Genomic DNA, 26,641 nt, shown 5'->3' on the forward strand with positions numbered 1-26,641 from the left:
TGATCTCTTTGACAAATTGTTAGCAATCTTCAAAATATAGGATTACAATGGGACTCAGAGAACAGAAATAGTTCAAAGTAAAGACTTTTGTGTTGGAATTGCGGCTGGTCAAAGACAATTTAGAAGGCTAATATAATTGCGTGTACTGCAGTCAGATTCAATAAAGATAAGCAAATTAGTTGAAATCCAGTTTATTAAAGCATCATATTCATGAAGGCCCTATTATTTACATTGCATTAGGGAACCCTGTGAAAAAATGTATCAAGAGAGTTCCTTTATTAATGGTGGTGATTTATGAGTTTCATATTTGTGAAGGAACTATTAAAAGTGTGCATTACGTTACAGGATGTGGTACACATGAGAGTACTTTAGTCAAGCCATAAGTATTTAACAGCAAGGAGATTGATTTGTCAAACTGTCTGAAACAATTCTTATTTCTGAGTGGATTTAGACATGCATTGATCATGAAAGAAATATGTACTTTTACTTAACCACAGCTAAGCAGATCACTTCAGAGCAGTGAAACAAAAGCATATATCATTGCTCCAAACTGCTGAGTTTTCGGTTTCTGTTCCTTCACCATAGGCAGGTATAAAGCAGAGGCTAGGTACTTGTCTCCAAAAAAGAAAAATGGGTAGTAGAATCTTTGGTGGTCACTGGGCCCAATCTAGTAGTGAGTTCAGCGTTTCAATGTGAAAGCTTGTAAACAGGATTGGAAACACTTTCTACATTGCCCACAGGTGGTTAGCACTGTTGCTTCACAATGGCAGGGACCCAGGTTCAATTCCTGGCGTGGGTCACTGTCTGTGCAGAGTCGGCACGTTCTCCTCGTGTCTGCGTGGGTTTCCTCCAGGTGCTCCGGTTTCCTCCCACAAGACCCGAAAGACGCGCTTGTTAGGTGAATTGGACTTTCTAAATTCTCCCTCAGTGTACCCAAACAGGCGCCAGAGTGTGGCGACTAGGGATTTTTCACAGTAACTTCATTGCAGTGTTAATGTAAGCCTACTTGTGACACTAATAAAGATTATTATTAGGTGGAGGCTTGGAAAGAAATGCAGATGTAGTTAAGCCTAAATTGAAATTGATCCATGTTGTTGTGCAGGACAGCTTTCATATGGAATGGTTCAACTACGTATAAACATATTGCTAATAACGGAGGAAAACTAAAGCTGTGAATATTTGAAACCAAAATCATTGAACACACGTGATGAATAACAACTCTTCCTGACATCTTTGTAGTCTTAGTCAACCAGAGCAAACTCTCCCAATGTCCCCTGTTGTCCAGCCCAGTGCGTCTGTCCCCACTTGGTTCATGATTGTGCATTGTTCCCACTGATGGAGGGTGCAATTACAGCAGAACAAGTTTACATAGCCAGTTTCCATTATAAATAGGGACAAAGGAACTTATAATGGGAAATAACCTGTCAACGTTACATTGAGACATAAATCTTTCATATACATTCGGCATAAATCTTGTATCAAATATGTACTCAGAGTGCCAAACATCTAAATAAAGGAGAAAGAAAGCCAACCATGTCCTGCTTGTTTGTCATGACTTGGCAACTCTAAGTGCATGAGTTGGGGTTTTACAAATAGCTGCTTACATAAATTATTAACATCTATCTGACCTTAGAATATGCCTACTTAGATTTTTTGCACAAGGAAAAATTGAATAGTGCCCTTTTTTAAATAATATTTTATGAAACCTTTTTTAATAAATACACAACCATAAAACAAAACAAACAGCCAAACACAGCAGCATCAATACCACCCCCACCCCCTTAAGGGGTGACCGTGACTAGCTCTTTAAGGAACACAATAAAGGCCCCCATCTTTTGTAGCAATGCTGCCTTTTAAAGAAACAGCTTTATTCATCTATGTTTCAGCAATTCAGCTTCACAGGCATGTTTGAGAGGAAATTTGATAGAGGTGCCCCAAACCATGAAGGGTCCGGGCCAGTGATGGGCAAGCTAGGCTAGTGAGTGGGCTGTCTAAGTAGCCCCCCTTCATCTCAGTGGGCCACAAGATTGAAATCAGGCTTGTTCCCTAATCATAACCCCATGAATAAGATTGACACATTTAAAACACACTGAATATTTCATAATGAGTTACAGAAAATGTTTAGCCATTCATATATTGCTGGGACTGTTATCGTCTTCAAATGGGGAAAACAAAATAAATATTCACGTTTATGTATATTACAATTTACTGCGCTTGTCAAAGCTAGTACCAGCTACAACTAAAAGTACAACATTTTTTAATTTCACAGATATGGGGCGGAATTCTCCGACCCCCCGCCGGATCAGAGAATTGCCGGCGGGCCGCGCGCATCGCGCCATGTCGCCCCGATGCCGAGACGCAAATTGGCGCCACTGGGGCCGGTGTGGTCGGCATGGCGCCGGTCGGGGTATGCGGCGACTCTCCGGCCCAGGCCGGCGTTGGCCGGTGCGATGATTCTCCAGCCCGGATTGGCCGAGGGCCCGTGACCAAAAAGCTGAGTCCCGCCGGCGCCGTTCTAACATCCTCTGAGCCGGCAGGACCTCAGCGATGAAGGGGGGGGGCTCCAACCCCGGGGAGGGAATTCCGTAGTGGCCTGGCCCGCAATCGGGGCCCACCAATCAGCGGGCCGGCCTCTCTGTTCCCCAGCCTCCTTTCCTCCGCGCTGGCTCCTGTAGCCCTGTGCCATTTGGCGTCGGGGCCGGCGTGGGGAAGAAGGCCACTGCGCTTGCGCTAGTTGGCCCCGACCCAACTGTGCATGCCTGGACCCCGCGGTGCAAGGTTCAGACCGGGATTGGCAGCTGGAGCCGTGGGCCGTGCTACCCCATTATGGGCCACAGAATGGGGCTCCGGAACAGGCGCCGACGCCAGAGTAAAACGCTACCATTTTTACGCCAGCGTCGGCACTGAGCCGCCTGATGGGAGAATCCCGCCCATGTTTTAAGTCTTTATTTTATTCATCAATATTTATTTATTTTAATTAAAATCTACTTCCCCTAATATTTTTTACTACTGCTGTTATAAAAGTCATATTATGAAGAAAACCTTACAGCTACCAATAATTGCACCAGTATTAAAAAGGTGAATGAGGAAAACAAGTAAAACAATTTGGCATATTACAAATGAAGTTTAGATGTGAGCAGCAACTTGTGGATCCAGCAGGAATGAACGAATTTTCTAATGATCCTCTCTCCACTGCATTTTACTTTAGATGTTACCTATACAAACAGTTGGCAGTTTGCATTTTGGCTGGGCTCCAGCAAGGATTTCTAGCTATAACTGTGCCTACCTCTGTGTGGGGGGCAGAAATGTTGGTTGCAGAAAGCTTAACCACTTGTGGCTGTGGAGTGTTGCAAGCTGCCTCCAGGTCAGCTGAAGGTGGCAACGATTTGTTTAGTGTATTGACTGACGCACAATCAATGCATCCTGAAATCAATTATCGCACTTATCTCGTAGGCCGATAAAAATGATTTGAGAAAAAATCCCTCTGCTGCCAATGTATCAGCAAGTGCAGATATTTTAATTCATAAACAACTCCATCATACAAAAGAACACAGCTGAATACAAAACGATCAGCAGAAATCTAAAAATATCCACAATACACAAAAAAGAGTAACCAGTGAATGATCAACAAGAGGACAAAACCACCAGCTTTCAAGCCAGCACACGTAGCCCCCCCTGTCCCGCAACGGTAGCCCCACATCAATGGAAAGGCGCCCAACAGAGAGAGAGAGAACGAGAGAGGGAAAACACCCCTGCCACGCAGAGGCACAGTTCAATCTTAAAAACAGTTCCATTACACAAGGCAGTAGCAGAGTGGGTAGCACTGTTGCTTCACAGTACCAGGGTCCTAGGTTCGATTCCCAGCTTGGGTCACTGTCTGTACAAAGTCTGAACGTTCTCCCTGTATCTGCGTGGGTTTCGTCCAAGTGCTCCAGTTTCCTCCCACAAGTCCCGAAAGACGTGGGGCGAGATTCTTGATGTGCCATCAATTGCACGAGAGACGAGTTGCTTTACAAAAGTTAGGCTTTAATAAACTAGAACTTAGCCCTGCGGTTGTCTACAATAAAATGGACGACCGCCGGGCGTTTGGCTATTTATACCTCGGCAAGGAGGCGTGGTTAAGTTCAGCCTCTCGACCAATTGGAGAGCTGAGCTGTCACATGACTGGTCTTAACCAATCGGTTGAGAGGCACATGACCGACCAGGGCCAATGGTAAGCCGGTGTTCTGCCTCAATGGCAGACAGCTATGCAAATCATATCACCACTCGTAAAGGATGCCGTGGGACAGGCCGTGAACCACGGCAGCCTTCACGTCCACTTCCGGGGCTGATTCTCCCCCCCCCCCGGGTGGATCTAGGAGCGCGGCCCCTTGCGTCACGGCGGCGCGGCTTTGACGACGGTCGTCAAGGCCGTACATCAAGCGTCATGCCGGCTGATGCGGCCGATGACGTCTGCCGCGCATGCGCAGGTTGGGCAACACCAACCCGCGCATGCGCAGTTGCCGTCTTTTCCCTCAGCTGCCCCGCAAGACGTGGCGGCTTGATCTTGCGGGGCGGCGGAGGGAAAAGAGTGCGTCCGTTACGGAGGAAAAAGACGCCAACTGCGCATGCGCGGGTTGGTGTTGCCCAACCTGCGCATGCGCATGCATCTGGCGCCCGTTTCACGACGACAGCGAGTAGGTATGTTTGCTGCCATGTTGAAACGGGCGTGAAGGCCCGGCCCCTCGGCCCATCGGCCTCGGAGAATTGCCGCTCGCCGTAATAGAACGGCGAGCGGCGATTCGTGGCGTGGGTCGGGCGTGGGGGGGGGGAGAATAGCGGGAGGGCGTGTAAAATGTCGGGAGGCCCTCCCGCTATTCTCCCACCTGGCGTGGGGGGCGGAGAATCACGCCCATGCTGTTAGGTAAATTGGACATTCTGAATTCTCCCTCTGTGCACCTGAACAGGTACTGGAGTGTTGCGACTAGGGCCTTTTCACAGTAACTTCATTGCAGTGTTAATGTAAGCCTATTTGTGACAATAAAGATTATTAAAAAAAGAGAGACCAATACAAATACAGGCTAACCATAAAAAAAGCACAGAACAAGCAGTACGGCAGCACAATAGTTAGCATAGTTGCTTCACAGCTCCAGGGTCCCAGGTTCGATTCCTGGCTTGGGCCACTATCTGTGTGGAGTCTGTACGTTCTCCCCGTGTCTGCGGGGGTTTCGTCCGGGTGCTCCAGTTTCTTTGCACAGTCCAAAGATGTACAGGTTAGACTGGCCATGATAAATTGCCCTTCATGTCCAAAAAACATTAGCTGGGGTTACTGGGTTATGGGGATAGGGTGGGGGGCGTGGGTTTAAGTGGGGTGTTCTTTCCAAGAGCCGGTGCAGACTCGATGGGCCAAATGGCCTCCTTCTCCACTGTAAATTCTATGATTCTATGATCAGGCGCAATACGAAACAAAATCCAACAATCAAGAAGAAGACAAAGACGTCAGCACTCAAGCCAGTGCATGCTCACCCCCCCCCCCCCCCCCCCCACCCCTCCCGGGCTCCAGCAGTAGCCCCATTTCGGTGGAAAGGTGCCCACACATCCCACCAGAAAGGGACTGGCGGAGCACGGAGAAAGAGAAAACACCCCTCCCCCTCACCAGCACCAGGAGTATTCCTGAATCCTCAGTGCACAGAAGCATGAAGACCACAACTGGTGAGAACCCAGCCGCTAGGCACAAAAACAATAAACAACAGGAATACAATTACCCACCAGTAAGACAAAGTTTTTTTTTATAAATTTAGAGTACTCAATTATTTTTTCCAATTAAGGGGCAATTTTAGCGTGGCCAATTCACCTAACCTGCACATCTTTGGGTTGTGGGGGCGAAACCCACGCAGACACGGAGAGAACGTGCAAACTCCACACGGACAGTGACCCAGGGCCGGGATTCGAACCTGGGTCCTCAGCGCCGTAGGCAACAATGCTAACCACTGTGCCACCGTGCTGCCCTCAGTAAGACAAAGTTGAACATAAGTGCAAAGAGTTACACATTGAATTGGCCCACTACCCTGCCGCTCCCCCAGTACCAGCATCCGGTCTTCGGACACCATCCAGTTCAAATACTCAAAGAGCGAGTCCTCTTCCACCTTCATCCCAGCAGCAGGCCAACCAAAATCCACCCCTTGCTTCACTCCAAGTCCAAACAGCATAAAAAGGCAGCTATAACCAGATACACAGCCCAAGGCATTCCAGCAACAGGCAGGTAGGTTCACTCCTCTCTCTGCCCGGTTAGCAACTTCCAGCAGCAGGCTCCTCTTCCCCTTCATCCAACAGGTAGCAGGTTTGTTCTTCCCTGCCTCAGTCCACACTGCAAAGTCCAAAAAAAGGCAGCCAGCATACAAAACACCAGCTGCGGGATTGTCCGTCAGCAGGATCCTCCGCATTGCCAGCAGCGCACCCACGCACGTGGGTTCCCCAACAGTGTGGGATGGCCCCAATGGGATACCCCATTGTCCGGCTACTGGAACAGCGGATCCCGCTGCTGATGGGGGGACCCTGGAAAACAGGGCTGGCGGGACTGAGAATCCTGCCCCAGGTCAGGAACCAGTGTTACAAATAAAACAGCAGGAGCTCGAGAAACACAATCTCCAGCCAGCAGCAAGTGCAGCTTTGACAATTACATCATTAAGCTATTTGCCTGATGTAATAATCCACAGGAGGCAGGAGTCCCGTCACCACACCAATATTTATTTCCAATAACTATATACAAGAGCAGCTCCAACCGTGCTGCTAGCAGTCCATTCAACTTAAGACTAGATCACAAAGCATACACAGGTGCTTATATGGGCCCCCTCAATGAGCTATCATTGAGGGAGCTCATACTCCAATTGGCCAACCAATAATGCTAATTGGAGGTCATTACACCTGATTAAAGACAAATGATGATTATTGGCTCAACCTCCAACGGAGTATAAATGGACAAAGGTGGAACAATTGGCATGAGGGAACCAGAGGAGTTTGTCGCTTTACTGAAGCTGCATGTAGAATAAACTTGCTGAAGGTAAATGACAAGCTACTGCATTATTCAACCACTAAATACCTGCATTGAAAATAAAATAGTGACAGAGGATGCATGTTCAGCCTTGATGATTGGTTGCTGGAAAAGAAGATTTTTGTCTTCACCATCTGAAGGAAAATAAATATGTTGCTGCTGACAAGTTTACGTTACAGGATGGTAGAAGAAAGAAGCAGGGAGTCATGCTTTGATCATCCAATTTTCCCAGAAGCGGAGCCAGATGTTCAATGGAAAACTGAAGGTGAGGTATGGACAAGGAAGGTATGGCTTTGGTTTTATCATTATTAGCAAAGAGTAAAATTAGGAGTAAAGTGTTTTCAGAGTGGGATATAAATTATTTGGGAAAAGAATAGGGACTGGGCTTTCTGTTACAGTTTTTGGATAAATTCTACTAAAATGGATAGCTTATTGGAAACATATGAAGCTTGCTCATCCTTTGGCAGATTTAAGAAAACAAGATGGATGATCACTCTGTGTAGGGATATTTCATGGACTTTGACAGATGGTATAAGAGACTGAAGAAATTTGAGATTGGCATCCCACAGCCTGTATTGGCATTTAAATTACTTGATTGTGCACACATTTCTCATGTCAATAGACTTTTAGTATTGATGGAGGTTCAATTCCAAAGTAAGGTCTCTCTTTAAGACCAAATGGCTGCTTTCCTAATAAATATTCTGGGAAGACAGTCTTTTCCAACTGCTTTCCTATGTCCTGTTTGGAGCTTGCCAATAGCCAGGGAATTTATCAATGCAGTGACAATGCCCTTAAAAATATGGGACAAAGATAGGAGTATTTTCCTGCTGCACTTTATAGGTATGGCGACCAGATTTAGCTTATCCACTGTAATACGAGGTAAGGACAAACAAACATTTGTTGATAAGGTTGTGGAGAAAGGGGTGGGAATCGGATTCGGGACACCAACAAAATTTCTGACAGATAATGATGGGGAATTTGCCAAAGATGATTTTTTCAAATGAGTGAAAATCTGAACATCATGGTACTGCATACTGTGGCTGAGAGCTCATTCAGTAATGGTTTGTGTGAGAGAAACCACGCAGTGAAAGATGACATGTTACATAAAATATTGGCTGATCAACCAGATTGTAATTTGCAAACAGCATGGGCAGTGCATGCAAAGCACACTTTGCAAATGGTTGGGAGGAACAGTCCATACCAATTGGTGTAAGACAGAAATCCAAAGTTGCCTTCAGTCCTGTTAGATTCTGCTCCAGAAAGGGTTCGCATTAGTGCTACATTTTCCTGCTCCTCTGAATGCTTTGCATGCAAGCAGAATGACTTTAATTAAAGATGAAAAACCCAGCAAGCCTTAGGCATCGCCTAAGGCCATCAGATATACAATTTAGAAAAGGGAAACTGGTATATTACAAAAGAGAAGGGCAGAGAGAGTGAAAAAGTCCTGGCAAAGTGATAGGCGGTGAAGTAGTAAATGTACAACATGGGAATCAAATCACACTGAGGCTAATTGGCACAGACTATACTTTTCCTGATTATGAACAAGATGTAAAGAGTGAACAAGTGCCGTGCACTTCACATATGCACATAATGGGCAATTATCAGGAACAGGCTAGTGACTATGGTAAACAAAGAATTGATTGATGAGCATCATGATGAACAAAGGAACAGTGGATAAGGCTATTTATTCAAAAGGACAACTACACAAAGTAGGAACAAGGGTAACATACATGCGAGAAGGGGCCAATGTGTGGAGGGATGCCACCATCATAAGAAAGAGCAGGAAAGACGCTGGTAAAAAAAAAAATCATTGATTAAATGTGCAGGATGAAGGTCGGGGGAAGGTCAGAAAAGGCAGTATAAGTTCTAACAGTGAACCAGAAAGGGGGCATGATATCAAGAAAAGATGCCCGACTGGCAGGAAGTACTCTGCTCACATGCGGGAAAGATCTGCATGGTCCTTCTGGATCAGAGTCCAGAAAGAGAGAAGGGGAGAGTAACGGTTGTAACTTCAGCAGATAGAAAACCAACTAGGAATGTCACTAGAAGTGGAAGCCCTCCTGATTGAGAAATGTTTGTAGCTGCCAATAAATTGTAAGATAGGCTAATATAATCTTTATTAGTGTCACAAGTAGGTTTATATTAACATTGAAATGAAATTACTGTGAAAATCCCCTCGTCGCCACACTACAGTGCCTGTTGGTGTTCACTGAGGGAGAATTTGGAATGTCCAATTCACCTAACAAGCATGTTAAGAGAGGCAAAACAAAGAGATGGAAAGAAATTGGAGTATATGCTGAAATTCCAGCCAGTAGACAGTCAGCCTTGTTTCACAGGTGGATATGCACCGAAAAGGTGCTCTCTGACATCACGTACAAGGCTAAATCTAGACTGGTAGCTCAGGATTTTGAGAAAAGACTTGCAGATCAAGATATCAGAGTGGACTCCCCAACTGCATGGTACCTAAGCTTGAAAACCTTTTGTCCATTTTGGCACCATGCTCCTGGGAGTGCAAATTGACAGATATAAAAGCAGAGTTATGTAGGGTGAACAGTTTCAAAGAGAAGCACTTTTGAAACCACCAAAAGAAGCCTCCAATATAAACGGAAAATGGTGGAAATTAAACAAGTGTGTTTACGGACTGAATGATGTATCAAGAGTACGGTATTTTTCCATGAGATCGGTCGTGTTACAGATTTTCTGTACAGTATTTTAAAGAAAGTTGAACAAAAACAGGTAGATAAATGATGCTATGTAGAAATCATGATAACAGGTGTCACTAAACAATAAGTCCAAATCATATTCATGAGTCCAAAATTCATTAATTATTATGGTTGAATGTCTTTCTTGTTGGGTTGATAAGGTGGTGATGTTGATGGTGGCATTGCATTGTAAACGCCATCCTTGTCCCTGTGCATGAGGAACCAAGAAGTGGTCAAATCACTTTGTTGTCTGATTTGGAGTCTTTTTTTATTCCGATGCTTGTGGTAGCGATGTTTGATGGCATCTGTCCTGAGAGCCAGGTTGCCTGTTGGTAGTGCAGCAAATATGAATTGGGAAGATGCATCGGCCTGCCACAGTGGCGTGCAGAGGTCTGGTGATGCCCGGGGCAAATCTTGATTGTATGCCCCAAAGACTCAAGTATAAGGCCTAATATACTGAGAAATATTATGAGAAAGGAAAACATTTTGAATATATAAACACAGATGAAACATGAAATAAACGCTTTATTCGATTTTAACATAAATCAATCAAATTTATTAAGTTCTTTTCCCCAAATGATACCTCCTGTCACAAAACACCTGAACTACTTCACTTTTTACATCAGCTGTGAGAAATTCTTTTTCAATGCTTATTAAAGCCAGTTTGGTCAGTCGCTCCTGTGACATAGAAGACCTCAGATATGTTTTTATTAATTTCAGTTTTGAAAATGACCTTTCACAGCTTGCGACTGAAAATGCGATTGTAAGCAGTAATCTGTATGAAACACACAGCGTCGGAAAGACATCCCTCCCATACTGCAGTAAAGACTCCAGAGCATCTTTAGGATCAGGGGGAACTCTATTCCCTCCAGCTCGAAGGAGCATCACAAAATCAATAATTTTGTCATATAACTGAATTGCAACCACATCATTGTCATAATAATTTGCAACGTCTGAACATTCCTTTTTTAATTTCTCTCTTTCTTGTTCATCTTCAATCACTCCTGAATTCAAGTTCAGAAGAAAAGAAAATCGGTCACTGAGTCTTTGAAGACAGATACTGAGGTCTTCAATTTCAGTTTTTAATCTGTTCACAATCTCTACCATTACTCTATTCATTTCTTCTTGTGCCGTCAGTCCACTATCTCTTGCTGACTCTCCAGGCATTATTCTTCTTCTCCTTGTTCGTGCAATTGGTATTCCCCAATTTTGACAATATTCATTGGCTAAATCTATTGCATTGTGGATAATTTCGTCATTCTTCAAATTCAAGATATGAATAAGTCCTCTCAGATCACAAGAAGCTTCATGGAACCCCATTTTCAGATCCTGCAAACGTTTTGAGACTTTATCCACTGATGATAAAACTGAGTACCAAAAACTTAATAAAGCTATAAACGGGAACTGTTGAATAGAGTTCAGTAGCGATCCTGCATCAGATTTAGTTTCCCTTGAAAATTCTCCTTCCAGCAGGTGTTGAAGGCTTGCAATAACGTTGTCACACTCTTCGTGGATTACTTGCACAGCACCATGGCTGGAACTCCATCTTGTGTCACACTGTCTTTTCACAGTCCGAGTGACAAATGATTTTAACACTTCCCAACGAGAAGTAGATGAAGAAAAAAAAGTAGAGTTTTTCTAGAATGCCAAAAAATGTAACAACAACAGGTTGCACCTCACTTGCATAGACACAGGACAAATTGAGGCTGTGGTTCTCGCAGTTCACAAACACAGCTTTTGGGTTAACTTCAAGAATTTTTTGTTGAACACCTCCTCTCACTCCAGCCATAACTGCTGCGTTATCATATGCTTGACCACGACAGTCATTCATGGAAATTTTGTCTTCTTCCAATTTTTCCTGAATTTTATTTACCAGGCTGACTGCATCTTTCTTGTTGACTTGAAAAAATCCCAGAAATGTCTCCTTTATTTCTACTTTTCTGTTTTCATCAATATGAACGTAACGCAGAATTTCAGAAACCTGATCTTCATGGGCAATATCTGGAGTTGAATCCAGCATTATGCTAAAATATTTTGCGTCCTTAATTTCAGAAATTATATTTTTCTTGACAGTTTCACCAAGAAGATTGATTATTTCGTTTTGCATTCTGTTGGACAAGTAGGTGACACTTTTTGGTTTCTCTTTCCCTCTCTGCAAGTGTTTTGCTAAGATGTCATCATATTTGGCCAAAAGTCTGATTGTTGCTAGAAAGTTTCCTGTATTTTCACTGACTCTCTCCCCTGGCTCTGATAACCCAGATATTCCTTCTCCTCGATGTCCACGATAGGCCAGATTCTGTTTTGCCAGAAAGGATATAACCTCGACAATCCGTTCAGTTATAGCTTTCCATCTTTTCTTTTCAGCAGACATTTGCTGTTGAAGTTCAGCATCTATCGTAGTTGAATGATGGAGTCGAACTACAAGGTTCAGGTATTCCCTCATGTGAGCTCTATGAGAAGGGCTTTTCTCATGGTCAGGTATTGTTGGATTTAATTTTCTCCAAGTGGAGAAACCGTCTTCCTTTCCAAAGTTTGACACAGACAACAAATGCTCCTTTGAAAACAAAAAGCAAACAAAACAGTAGCATGCTTTCCGATATGGAGAGTATAACAACCATTTTCTCTCCACAATTTCTCCGTTTGTGGAAACTTTATCAAACCACTGTTTGGAAAATGATCTCCCATCCTTCTCAGCAAATGGACCACTTTTATTCTGATATCTTTCAGGGCCATGTTGTAATATTGTCATCTTCAAATGATCTGGAATCGGTTTCTTCAAACAGCCAAAATCGCTTCTTTGCAAAAATATGCAAATATCTTCTTTATTTTCTTCACATGGATCATCATCCTGACAACGAGACTGAGGAGAGTATTATGTTCTGACCGAGCTGAATCCGTATCAGAAAAATCCTTCTCTGCACCCACATCATCTTTTACTTCTCCAGGTTCTCCTACTTCTTCTTTACTTCTTTTTATCCATGCATCTAATGCCCCTCTTTGATGGGACTCTTCTTCGACTCTGGCCCTCTTTTTTTTCCTGTTCTGTGCTCCACTCGGTTGTACACAAAATACTCGTAACATTTCATTTTCTATCTCAAAAACCGTAAGACGCATGAGAAAATGGGAAGAAAATGGTAAACAATCGGTCAGTTGCAGACGGATAAACCATATTTCATTTCTTTGTTCCTTCGTATCAAATTATTTCACACTGATTCTCCACTGATAATTTTGTGCAATTTATATCATAGACTTGCAAATTAGTGGTATCTGTATTCGAATATTAGCATGTTAAGGAATAAATGTCTCCTATTCCGAGATTAAATGCCATAGCAGTCCTCTGATCATCCAGGCTTCACTCTTACTACATCCCACGTAAATATTTCATTAAATATCGCCAAAAAACCTATAAAAACCGTAGTTGCACCTGTTCTAGAGCTATTCACTGACCTGAGTAGGTAAAAGAACTAATCTAGATGTACAAAAAGCTGAAGAAAAGACGAGTTATGACTCGAGGAAACGCAGGAACGAACAGCCACGTCTGCTTGTTGCTTTTGATGGTTGCACCACGTACATCATGCGCATGCGTGTGGGGGGGATGGGGAGAAGGACCATTTTCTCTAGACAGAAACGGTACACCATGTTAAAGGAATAAAGGGCTAACAACTGCCTCTGCAGTGTGGTGAGCCTCCAAAAATTGATTTATCACCGCTGAAATTTTAAAATTACTATCTTATTTCCTTCTCTGGGGCAGCACGGTGGCCTAGTGGTTAGCACAACCGCCTCATGGAACTGAGGTCCCAGGTTCGATCCCGGCTCTGGGTCAATGTCCGTGTGGAGTTTGCACATTCTCCCCGTGTCTGCGTTGGTTTCGCCCCCACAACCCAAAAAATGTGCAAAGTAGGTGAATTGGCCACGCTAAATTGCCCCTTAATTGAAAAAAATAATTGGGTAATCTAAATTTTTTTTTAAAAATTTAAAAAAAAAAAAAAAATTTTTTTTTTTTTTTTTCCTTCTCTGATTGGATGCCCCCATCCAATGGATGCCCGGGGCCAATGCACCGTCGGCCCCCCCCCTCTGCACGCCACTGGCCTGCCATGGTATGTCATTGTACTGAGTTGAGCAGTAACAGTGTCCCTCATGGGCAGAGTTGTACCATGTCGGACCAGTCATAGTTCCATTGGTGTAGTCTTTGTCGTGCTTGCTGTCGACGATGTTGCCTTTGGTATGCATCGTGTCGTTGTCTTTGATATGGTTTTCATAGGTTGTGTTGCTGTGTCGGTTTCTAAGACATGATGGGTAGATATGTCACCAATTGTCAAACTATTTTTCAAAAGGAATGCCTGCTCCAAGAACTTGCGAAATGTGCTGCCTTGTTATAAAAACAAGATGCACTGTGATGATGACAAAATGGAAAGCTAATTGTTGCTTTGTAATCATGTGTGTGTATATAACAATAGAAAAGGGAATATGGCATCTATAATGTTAAAGCGCATAACTTGGTTTCCATTTGTTTGGACTAAAAACAAATGTTGAGAAGTTCACTCCTTGAGATCCTGCCTCCAATTACCCACAAATTTAGCTCAACCTTTTTTTATCCTGATAATGGCCTCCAGTTGCTAAGCAACCCCCACATGCTTATGACTTTTATTTATTCTTCACGCCATAGCCCTCACTAAGCCCGATAGAAACACAATTGGAGCTTAACCAACCCCCACACATACAAACACCCTTGTCCAGCATTAATCTAACACTAGGTTTTACCCTTCCAGGCACAGAAACATATTAAACCCACTTGAAACTATACCTTATTTCTAGTGTTTACCAATACAAATATAAATCCCTTGAAGCTACCTTTTGTTTTCCTAACAACATGAGAAAAGGATGGCAGGAAGTTTAAATGGATCATAAGACTTGTTGGTCCCAATGGCCTATTTCTATGCTGAATGTTCTAGGCAATTCTATGCACTCCTAATATTGTTCAGGTCATGAATAAGGAAATTACTCTGGTTTATTTCTTTCATCAAATTCTGATCTGAATGACACCCTTTACCCCTTTCCAATCTCAAATATCGGTGGGCATAATTGGCGTCTGCCATCAATTCCATGGGACATGGAGCCTGCACAGAATCTCCTGTCCGCAATTTCACACAGAAATGGGCGGAAAATGTGAGGAAAATTCAGTCTTCTTGTAACAATATTTGACAATGTGATTTTACAAAGTGAAAAATCTTCTTGGAACTAGGGTATATAAGGAAAACCAAACTTGCTTCTATCTCCGGTCTTGTGCAAGCCCCTGTGAATGACCAACAGAGGAGATGGTGATAAATTGGATGTTGTTGGAGCCCAGTTCTGGCCCCCTGCATTTTCTCACACTCTGAGGATGTGAGCGACCCAGCACATTGTCAGTAAGTTATATGGTAGAATTTGGAGAATCACCTTTCCCAGGTACATTGAGTTGAAATATGCGTGTTTAAAAGATCCACATTATAAAGGTATTGATCTGGTGAATACTGATTGACACGGTGAAATTCAAAATACTCATTACACTCCTTTGTGTCACATACACTCCACTTCGGTATTTAGTTTTAACAGCTCAGATTTTCTTGCATGTAGGTTCTATAGGAACCTACTCAATAAAGTATAAAATAGAATGCAATTTGTACACATGCGGCAGATCTAAGATAATTTAAACAGAACAAATTGCCAAACTGCCAGATTACTCTCTGTATTTTTTTTGCAGCAGCATCTTTTATCAGCAGCTTTATTATTATGTTCTTTAATTTAAAAAATGAAAGATTGGTTTCCTGATGGAACAACTGTTCAGAGTCTGTATTCTAAAATGAAAATGCCAGCTCCATTTTAAGAAGTGCTATTGCAAGCAGAGTCTTGACATGAAATCATTATCGTCTTAATGATTGTAAATATCAAATGAATGTAATGGGCTAAAGATTTCCACAGAGAGGGCAATGAGGTGAACCCCACAGCCTTATTGCCAGATCCTCTCACCTAGAGTCCTGTGTCAACTGAGGCTCCAACTTGGGAAAGAAACAGCGTGAATTTGTGTAACGCATCATAATATTGTATCAGCCTCACAACGAATGAAATACTTGTGATGTGCAGTTACGCCTATTTTTAAATAATCATTAACCAATTGAACAAAATCAAACAAACTGAGGGACAAATTCAAGGAAAAAGGATACTGTGTTAAACAGAAGACAAATCACAAAGGAAACTTAAAACATTATGGTTTGGATTCCCCGGTTTGTGAGCCGCATGTTCCTCGGCGGCGGGTTCTCTCCGGCAGCAGGGATTCTCTGTTCCCATTGTGGCCACCCCATACCACTGGAAAACCCACGGGCATGGGTGCGCTACCAGCGCAACAGAGAATCCCGCAGTCTATCAAAATGAGGTTGAGAGGGTCCCTGCGGTGCCCATCGTGCATGGAAGACATTCAGTTACTGTTGGTGCGTCGGCAATTGCGCAGAGCAGGATCCCACAGGTGGCAAGGATCAATGAATGAGTTTTTGGTAGTATTGATTGAGAGGACAGGATAAATACTCCGCACTTTGAATGTTGCTACAGAACCTTTGACATCAGCCCGAACAGGCAGATGGGACCTTGCTCTGGTACCTCAACTGCAGAAGTAAAGCATCCCAAAATGTAATCCATGGTTAACCAAGGGAATTAAGGATAGCATTTAACTGAAAGAAAAACATACAACGTGGCAAAAATATTTGTAATCCAGATGACAAGAAAAGTTTCAAAAAGGAACAAAAGATAACCAAAAAAAAGTAATAATGGGGAGAAGATAAATTGAGAGTTAACTAGCAAATAATACAAAATAGACAGCACAGCTTTGTTAAATATATAAAAAGGAAGAGTGAGGCCAAAGTGAACATAGGCCCCATTAGAGAATGAGATGGGAAATAAATGGCAGAAGAGTTAACCAAAAGCTTTGGGAGCGATCTACAGGCCACATTGCGTCCCACTGCGGTCGTCACCCCAACAGTGTTGGCTTTGGTGACATGCACTGCCAGCGACATCTCCTGCACCAGTAGCCTCTGGACCCCTCCAATCAACTATGGATCTGCTGGAGTGTCGTTGACATCTCCCTCTGAATGTCCCGGCCGAACCTTAATGTCTGCATCATCTCTGGGTAAACCTGTTCCAGAGGCTCAGCATCTGATTGGGACCTAGCTGGGATTCAGCAACCCTCCAACTGCTATCTCGCCTGGGCGTTACTGCCTCAACCTGATGTGCATCAGTAACTCTGTTGTGCTCACCAGAAGCCTGACCACTAACGTTGCCCACCGAGGTGTGTGTCTCTACGCTGGTGGAGGGTGGGGATGACAGTTGTGAAGCATCGTTGGAGGTCTCCTCTGAGGTGATCTCACGGGAGGCAAAGAGGGGAACCACCCGAATGGGGTGGCGCCATCAGCTGGAGGTCCTGTGGGAGAATGGATATGTGGTCAGTGGGAGGGATGGATCAGTCTGTATGTCAATAACAACTCACGTTTGACAGGTCCTCCAGGTGGGGCCTGGTGCGCCGACCTCTGCGTGACTGCTCTACTCGGCCACCTCATCACCTCAAGGGTCCATTCTTCGAAGGTCATGAGGATTCTTGGCCCCCTCCCAACGATTGTGGGAGAGCTTCCCTGCAGAGACACAGAGGGCATCGTTAGCCAGGTGCGTGGTTCACAGTGGTGGGGCAGGGTCTGTGTGAAGCAAAGATTGGGGGAATGAAGGGAAGGGGGTTGAAGGGAGGGTGAGAGTGGGGTTGGTCATGTGGGGGTGGGAAGGTTTCAGGGTGGGGGGTCCAGGGTGCGCCTGGTGTAGGTCGTTGATCTTTTTGCGGCTTTGGTGATCAATCCTCCTGGCCACACTGCCGAAGCTGATGGTTGCTGCCACTTCATGCCAGGAGGCATTGGCTGCCCTGTGGCTCACCCTCCAGGACCCTCGGGAGAACAGGACATCCCTCCTGGCCTCGACCACATCTAGGAGCCTCACCCAGTCCCCATCTGCAAGTCTTGGGCCAGGGTGTCTCGGTGCTATGGCTGTGAGCTGAGTGGTGTTGGCTGTGCTAGAGTTGTTTAAGTGCTGCTCGACCATGTTAGCGGGGGGCTGGCGAGCACGGTCCCGGAGAATCAGCTGGTGAATTTGCGGCGAGAAGACTGTGGGGCCTCGTTAAGTAGTTAAGAGTAAGCATCGCGTCACTGACAATATTTCGGCGACTTTCATCTCAGTAAAAATGTATTTTGATTGATTTCTGTTATGTGCGAAAGTGCTGACCTGGAATCACCTTGCTAATAGCTGCAGTTTTACCTGAAGCTGTGAGGCTAACTGCAGCTCTGAATTTTGTGCCACAGATCCTTTCAAGACACCAGGGAGTGATTCCACTGGCATCTCATTTTTCACGATATTGAGCTGTGTGCAGGTGCACTGATTGTGAGCACTTTGAGACTTATTCATTTTCCTGAAGCTGAAGAGCAGCGTGTAGCCACTTCCACCATTTCAACAGATCCATGGGATTTCCATGGAATAGGTGGGCTGTGCCCAACTGCAGATTAGCATTCCTTGTCATCTTCCCACCTGGTATTTAGCGCCAAGGTTATTACATTGCAATTTTGTGCCAACTCTCCCAGTTCAATTCATGATACTGTGAGTTGTTTTATTTCAAAGAATGTCTCCGAGCAATGACGGACTTATTTAGCTTGTGTTTAATTCTGGGGGCGATTCAGCAGACTCGCGTTAAAGTCCGCTGAATGGCATGTTGGGCCTGCAGTTTCTTGGCTCCTGCAGGGCTTGGAAAAACCCTGCTATTCAATGGCATTTGGCCTTAGTGAGGGACGCCCCATCGAGGCCATTCATTCACCAGAGCAGGAAGACGCTCGCGGATCGGAGTGCCATTCTTAAAGGCAGCCCCGATCTTTCGACTCCCCCTCTGCTCCCCCACTGCAGCTTCAGGATCCCCCCCTCACTTCACCCAACTTGCCTCTTCCAGGATTCTCGAGCCCCCCTCACTCCACCTCTTATGGGCAAGGCACCACTCCCGGGGCCTGACCCCTGGCATGGGCAACCTAGTATCTGGCACTTTCAGGTTGCTTAGCCACCCACATGGCTGTCAGTGCCAAGCGGCCCAGGTACTCTGCTCTGTCCCCGATTACCCGGGGCTTCAACTCCCCAGCTAGACCCCCCCCCCCCCCCCCCCCCCCCCACCCCACCCGAGGTGCCATCATGACCAGTTCATAACTTTGTGAAGCAGTACCAAACGGTGCCAGGTGAGGCTGGTGGCAAGGCTGTGGAATCTTGGGCTGAATTGGGCAATTGCATATTTAAATGAGCCATTATGTACGCATGGATCTTGCCGCACCGCGAGATCTCGAGAGACGTTTCGGGCATCGGGAACTTTGATCCAGGCCTCTTGCGAGATTCAACGGCCTCGTTCCGACACCAAGTCGCTGCATTATTTGCAAAATGCCTGCAGAGCATCATACTAATGAGGCCCAATGCCAGCAAAAAACTAACCCACCAAATGCTCACTGAAATGCGGAAACTCTCATTCCAGATTTGAGAGATCAAAAGTTGCCCGGCTACGTCCTTTCTACAAAAAAAACAGGACATGGCCAATCCAGCCAAGTACCGTCCCATCCAGCTATTCTTAAATCATTAGCAAAGTGAGGGAAGGTATCAGCAGTGCTGTCAAGTGGCAGATACTCAGCAATAACCGGCTGATTAACGCTCAGTTTGCGGTTCACCTGACCTTATTAGTCTTGGTCCAAACATCAATGAACATGAATTGGCCCGTAAACATCTGGCTAGCGGCAGGGAAGCCACAGGCCGCCAATTTTAAAAGGGAATATTGCGCCGTTACCTGCGTTTGGATATCATGTCCAACCTTCCTCTCAGTGTGGCAGCCTCGGGCCTCCAGCACTCCGATCTGGTCAGGCTCCAGTACAGCCCAGGAAGAGTGCAGCCTGGCCCCTCAGGACGGGCCCAGCTTGGGAATGCCCAGGACTGTTGGAACCAACAATTCTACGGACACGTGCTTGTAGGATTAGAATAGCGGTTTTAATATACTCACAACAGAGCCAGCCTATTAGCCATTGAACTTTCGGTGAACTGGCCAGCTGACCATGTGGCACTGATCTTTATACAGCAGCTTCCGGGGGAGGAGTCCTGGGCAGAGCCAAGGGAGAAGCCCCGTACAACTCGAGCATTCCCAGAGCTACTCCCCCTGGAGGACAGGTAGTGCAACTGCACTTAGAATACAGACACATGTATATACAGATTATAATCCGGTGTGAATCATATTCACCACATTCACCCCCTGTGAAAAAACTTGTAATATCTGACATTTTTCTTTGATTTGTGTTTATACAATCATAGCATCACTACAGTGCAGAAGGAGGTCATTTGGCCCATCGAGCCTGCACCAACACTCCGAAAGAGCACCCTACCAGGCCCCGTCCTATCCCCATAACCCTACCTAACCTTGGGACACGAAGGGGCAATCAAGCACAGCCAATCCACCTAACCGGCACATCTTTGGACTGTGGATGGAAATCAAAGCACCCGGAGGAAACGGCAGTGGCACGGTGATTAGCACTGCTGCCTCACAGTGTTATGGGCCCAGGCTCAATTCCGGCTCTGGGGGACCGATTGTGTGGACTTTGTATGTTCTCCCAGTATCTGTGTGGGTTTCCTCCTACAGTCGAAAGATGTGCAGGTAAGGTGGATTGGCAATGCTAAGTTGTTCTTTGATGTCCAGGGATGTACAAGTTAGGTTCTGGGGATAGGGCGAGGGAGTGGGCCTAGGTAGGGTACACTTTCAGAGGGTTGATACAGACTCGATCGGCCTAGTGGCCTCCTTTTTTACTGTAGGAATTCTAGGTTTTATTCCATGGTTCTAGGACACACACGCAGGCACAGAGAGAATGTGCAAACACCACAGTCACCCAACGTCCGAATTTAACATGGGTCCCTGGCACTGTGAGGCAGCAGTACTAACCAGTGTGCCATGTGTTATTATGTTTCTGCCTTGTTTACTTCACTTATCTTATTCATTTAGAATTATCTCATAATTAAATGTAAAGTTTAATGTTAAACACTTATTCACAAAATAATTTTATAAATACACAACTTTGAAACCAGTTAACATTTAACTTTATCAGCTGAACAATGACATTAAACTACCTCAAGTTTTGCAAATTTCTTGCAACAAAATATATTTTCTCACTTAAGCACAAGGGTCAATAAAATATAGTTCCCAGCATAAACACAATGGTTCTGTCCATTTGTGAAGAGGAGGGGGGAAGGGGAGGGTTTTGAAATATCAGTTGTTAATGTGACAAGCTCAAAGTCCGAAAGCAGCAGCTGCTGAAGCACAGTGTCCTGGCACATATCTCCTCTGACATCAATTCGGGATGTCCTTTGGCAGTATACTCTCAGGGGTGGGCAATTCGTTCACTGCAATACCTGTCAGAGAGATAGTTCACATTAGCTTACAGGAGCTTGCATATGTCAACTAAGGCATTAAACTTTGGTAAAGCATTTGAAGTTATCACTTCAAATCCTTACGCTTGTAAGGATGAACATTACATCAGGGAGACTCTTAAACTACACAGCTTACCTACATATAATATAGAAGCAGAAGGAAGCTATTTGGCCCTTCGAGCCAGCTCCGCCATTTATTATGATATTGACTGATCATCAAGTTCAATATCCTGATCTCACCTTCCCCCTATATCCCTTGATCTCTTTTGCCCCGAATTCCTTCTTGAAATGACACAATGTTTCCATCTCAACTACTTTATCTGTAGTGAAGAAATTTCTCCTCACTTTAATCGTAAAAGGTTTAACCCTTATCCTCAAACTATGACCTGTAATTCTGGACTCCCCCGCCATCGGGTACATCCTTTCTGAATCTATTCTGTCCAATCCTGTTAGAGTTTTTGAAGTTTCTATGAGGTCCCCCGCCCTCACTCTTCTAAACACCAATGAATATAATCCTGGATCTCAAAATACATTGCAAAATCCAAATGCACTTTAGCTCTGAATCAAATGGGGGGACAGGCATGCTGACATCAGTGTCCTTGAAGGAGTCAAGAGCACCAGTATCAAGGCCATGATCATCCAAAACCAACTCCGCTTGGGATGTTAGAACCCCGGCTGCCAAAGCAAATCTGCTTCACCCAGCTCAAGTAAGGATACAGTACAAGACGAGGACAGAGGAAGCTTGTCAGATACCTCGTAGGCTTACCTCAAGAAATAGAACATACACATCAATGCCTGGGAGACCTTTGTTCAGAAGAGACCAACTTGGAGGAACCTCTTGATTGAAGGGTCACAATTCTTCGAGAACATCTGACGGCAAGGGGAGGCCCGGAAAAGGAGCCTGGGAAAGGAATATCCGCAACCCAGCATCCAAGGACTGATGCCTTTTGAAAACCCTTGCGGCTAAAGGATCGGGCTCCTCAGCCAAGCAAGGGCACACAGAACCCATGGCGAGTAACGCTGAGCATTTTAGGTGGACAATCACACCCGTTAACGGGTGACCACCGCATCCTATTCATTACAGTTCCTTTAATGGAATTATCGTCATCCAGGCAAACCACACTTTTTTAAAAAAATGAATCTTCCTTTGATTCTATTTTCATTTTAAACATATACATGAACGCTAAACACTACAAATATAGAACATTCAGCCATGAAGAAAAATGTCTCCCGATGTCTCCTGCCTCCGCTGGACTGAAAAATAAAAGTGCAAATAAAGAGGTGTTAAAAAGCCCACCTCACGTCGGGGGTGAGCAGTCCAGGTCAGCACCGCGTGGTTGTGTTGTTCATTTCGCAGCAACAGCGCATGTGCATGATTTCAAGCGGGACAGAGAAAGGGCCGGGAGTTTGAACGCCGTGCACATGCCCATACTGCCGGGTCGGCACGCAACGCATGTGCGGCAGACGCAGCGACGGAGAGGCTTGTATTCCATTTTGCCACACGGTCACCATGTTTACTGAAAACGTGATGTTCTCGAAGTTCTGAGAGGAATTAGACCGCATTGTCACTTGCAGAATGTTGCTCCCCCAGTTGGTCAGTCTCTGAAAAAAAGGTAAAGCTTCCCAACATCGAACTCCATCCAGCCCTTGCTTTCTTCCTGTGTGAGTGGCCCTCACTTCTAGTTTGTTCCATTTGCCTTGAACATTCTACTTGCGTGTTCCCAAACTTGGCTCCCAAAGTGGTATAGAATCACGTGCTCAGAATAATATGTGGCGTCTAGGGGCTTTTCACAGTAACTTCATTGAAGCCTACTTGTGACAATAAGCTATTATTATTATTATCATTATTATTATTAATATGTGGCAGAATCTCTAGTCGATTCTAGCTCTTGAATTGTTAGACCTGCAAACAGGGAGCTTGGACAAAATAGTCCCTATGCAACAGTCCAAAGATGTGCAGGTAAGATGAATTGGCCATCCTAATAGAACACAGAACATACAGTGCAGATGGAGGCCATTCGGCCCATCGGGTCTGCACCGACCCACCTCAGCCCACACTTCCACCCTATCCTGGTAACCCAATAACCCCTCCTAACCTTTTTTTGAGCACTAAGGGCAATTTATCATGGCCAATCCACCTAACCTGCACATCTTTGGACTGTGGGAGGAAACCGGAGCACCCGGAGGAAGCCCACGCAGACATGGGGTGAACGTGCAGACTTCACAAAGACAGTGACCCAGCAGGGAATCAAACTGGGCCCCTGGCACTGTGAAGCCACAGTGCTGATCACTTTGTGCTACCGTGCTGCTCAAAAGGTTAGGTGGGGTTATGGGGATAGGGGCATGGGATTGGGCTTAGGAAGGGTGCTCTATCGGAGCCTGGGCCAGTGCTGACTCGATGATACGAATGGCCTCCTTCTGCACTGTCGGGATTCCATGAACAGTGGCACGACGGCACAGTGGTTAGAACTGCTGGCTCTCATCGCCAGCGACCCAGGTTCATTTCCACCCTTGGGTGACTGTGTGGAGTTTGCACGTTCTGCCAGTGTCTGTGAGGGTTTCCTCCGGGTGCTCCGGTTTCCTCCCACACTCCAACGATGTGCAGGTTAGGTGGGATTATAGGAATGTGGGCCTGGGTGGGTATTCGTTTGTCGGGTCTATGCAGACTCAATGGGCCGAATGGCCTCTTTCTGCACTTTTGAGATTCTATGAACATCAATCTGTTTTCAGGTTCACACGGATAGTGCCTTATGTTTTCATCATAAATTAAATAGTCATCATTTAACTGGACACGCATCTGCTGGAACATGCCTAAGCTTTTTCCCAACAAATCTATGTCTCTTCGAAACTTTGATTAGTTAGCTCCAGTAAGTTGTTGCGATATGAGACTAAACCGAATCCCGAGAAAAAATGTGGACATCCACAGAAAGTCACGTTGCAAAGTCAAATCATGAAAGTGGACAAAAACAATTAACCGCTACTCGCATTTTCAAAATTTGAAGATTGTTGAATGTCATTAATTTCTTCCCCCATTCTTATTGACCGGAGCGTAGCTGGTGTAACTGTCAAAAAATTGTCTTTTGGATGAATCTGTAATTCTGCCTGATATATTTGATGTAAATCTACTATTTTACCATAAATGGCACTGCTGACAGATTTCTTTCAAACCTTAGCTGGCAGGAAGTGAATCACTGTTCCACTTCCAATTTCAGTTTATGGCTTTTGCTCCATTTATCCTCAAAGTCCATCTATTTTAAAATGAGCAGCTAATCACTATATATACACTGCCTTCGGTTTACAGTGTTATGTGCAGCGTAATTCCCTAATAATTGTACCAGACATGCACAAGGGGGCATGTTTTTTAAAAAAGCTAGCACCTGACTAGACTTGAAATGCTATGGTCCTCTCACTCACTAAACTCTACATTACTGGTATTCATTGGACGTGCACTTAGTTCCCGAAGTGGGTATAAAAATACGTGCTCAGAATAATATTTAACAGAATCCCTTATCAATTCTAGCTCTTGAATTGTTAACCTATATACCGGGGGCTTGAACAAAATGCTTCCTCAACAACAACACATTTGTTTGCAGCTTCACACTGACAATTCCTTATGTTTCTATCATAAATTCTGCTTTGGCATCTGACGAGGTCCTGAATTGAATGCAAAGCAGATGCAATTCAATAATCATTTCAGGTTTGAAGCATCTATTGATGAAATTATTAAAACACAGATTGATGAGAACTATGTCTCCAAGGATCCTTTCATTGCATGCGATTTCAGCTTGGAAATGGAGGAACTATTTCCGCATTTATACTTAAAAATTACTGACAGTCACTTTGCTGATGAATACAAGTCATGCATGCATGACATTCCCTGGACATTTTACTGTCGGTATTCATTAATCTATTTCTCTATTTGTTTAACTTTGTTAGTGCCTCCTTTAGAACATGAGGCAAATAAAAGTAATATATTTATCTGCTTATAAAAGCAGCAGGTATTCCCGAGCCATAGTATCCATACCTGTCTGTTATGTAGATGTATTGGTGTAAGGATTCAGCAGGCTGTCGAGAGAGGATCAGAGTTAACGTTTCAAGTCTGTATAACTCTTCAGAGCTAGAGAGAGGGAGAAAGATGATGGATTTTATACTGTTTAAAAAGGGTTTGAACACCCTTCTGATCTCTGGGTAAGCGTTGTGCAAGGTGACCTTCAGGACGCGCGACTACGCAGAATCGCCAAGCAGGAACTTACAGCCAAGTTCAGCACACTTGAGTACGGCCTCAACCAGGACCTTGGATTCATGTTGCATTACATTCATCCCCCACCATCTGGCCTGGGCTTGCAAAATCCTACCAACTGTCCTGGTTTGAGACAGTTCACACCTCTTTAACCTGTGATTATCCCTCTCTCCAATTGCTCTGCCTGGACATGTAGACTTAATTACCTGCAAAGACTCACATTCAAAGTATCGTATTGCATCTTTGACTTTGTCTATATATATGTTTCTGGAACCTCCCTCTTCATTCATTTGAGGAGGGAGCAGTTCTCCGAAAGCTAGTGATTTGAAACAAACCTGTTGGACTTTAATCTGGTGTTGTAAGACTTCTTACTGTGCCCACCCCAGTCCAACACCGGCATCTCCACATCTTAAGAACTAGCGACAGAGGACACTATGTGTTTGTGTGTGTGTGTGTTGGTGGGCCGGGGGGGGGGGCATTGGATTTTTTTTTTTTAAATAGGATCAAGATGGAGGAGTTCCTGGTCTGAAATTGTTGAACTCAGTGTTGGGTTCAGAAAACTAACGTTACTAAGTGGAAGATGACGCGTAGTTCTTTCAGTTTGCTGAAGTGAGCTTATTGCTCCATGTGAACATGGCCTCCTTCTGCACTGTATGTTCAATGTTCAGTTTGCGTTGGGCTTCACTGGAACATTGCAGCAGGCCAAGGACACACATGTGGATATGAGCGCAAGATGATGAGTTGAACTAGCAGGAATGGCAGGAGGTCAGGCTCATGCTTATGGAGTGAGCAAAGATTGATTCCAGATTGAACAATTATTTTGTCAGTAATTACAAAACATCTGGTGGGCAGATTACTTAAATCCACTCTTAATAGAATTTTAATGTCAGCTTTGTTTTGCAAATGTGAGAGATTTCACTTGAAAACTGAGCAGTTATCTATTCTGAGCAGTTCCATTTAAGTTAGGTATGCCTATGCACAAAGTTAAAATTTTCTCTGCCTTACTTAGCAATGCATCCTATCTCGCCATCTGAGACGATGATGCCTGCCGTACCAGTACTATTTCCTTCCTTGCATTTCCCACGCAGCCATCCTTCCATGGTACAGATGTGTGTATTCCCTGACACAGCTGCAAACACATCTCGCAAAAATACGTCAACCCAGCAGAGAAGAGGG

The 26,641-nt window shown here is 44.6% G+C and overlaps 1 protein-coding gene across 1 annotated transcript in view; it reads left to right on the forward strand.

Moving 5' to 3' along the window:
• Nucleotides 1-7,209: 7,209 nt before the first annotated feature.
• Nucleotides 7,210-26,641, forward strand: part of pipox (pipecolic acid oxidase) — a 124,811-nt gene continuing 105,379 nt past the window's right edge. The window contains exon 1 of the mRNA XM_038814279.1: nucleotides 7,210-7,295. Coding sequence (XP_038670207.1) covers nucleotides 7,211-7,295 — 85 coding nt within the window. The 5' untranslated portion in view covers nucleotide 7,210. The remainder of the gene's footprint in view (nucleotides 7,296-26,641) is intronic.

This window comes from Scyliorhinus canicula, chromosome 12 (assembly GCF_902713615.1).
Source record: "Scyliorhinus canicula chromosome 12, sScyCan1.1, whole genome shotgun sequence".
In the NCBI taxonomy this organism is placed as follows: domain Eukaryota; kingdom Metazoa; phylum Chordata; class Chondrichthyes; order Carcharhiniformes; family Scyliorhinidae; genus Scyliorhinus; species Scyliorhinus canicula.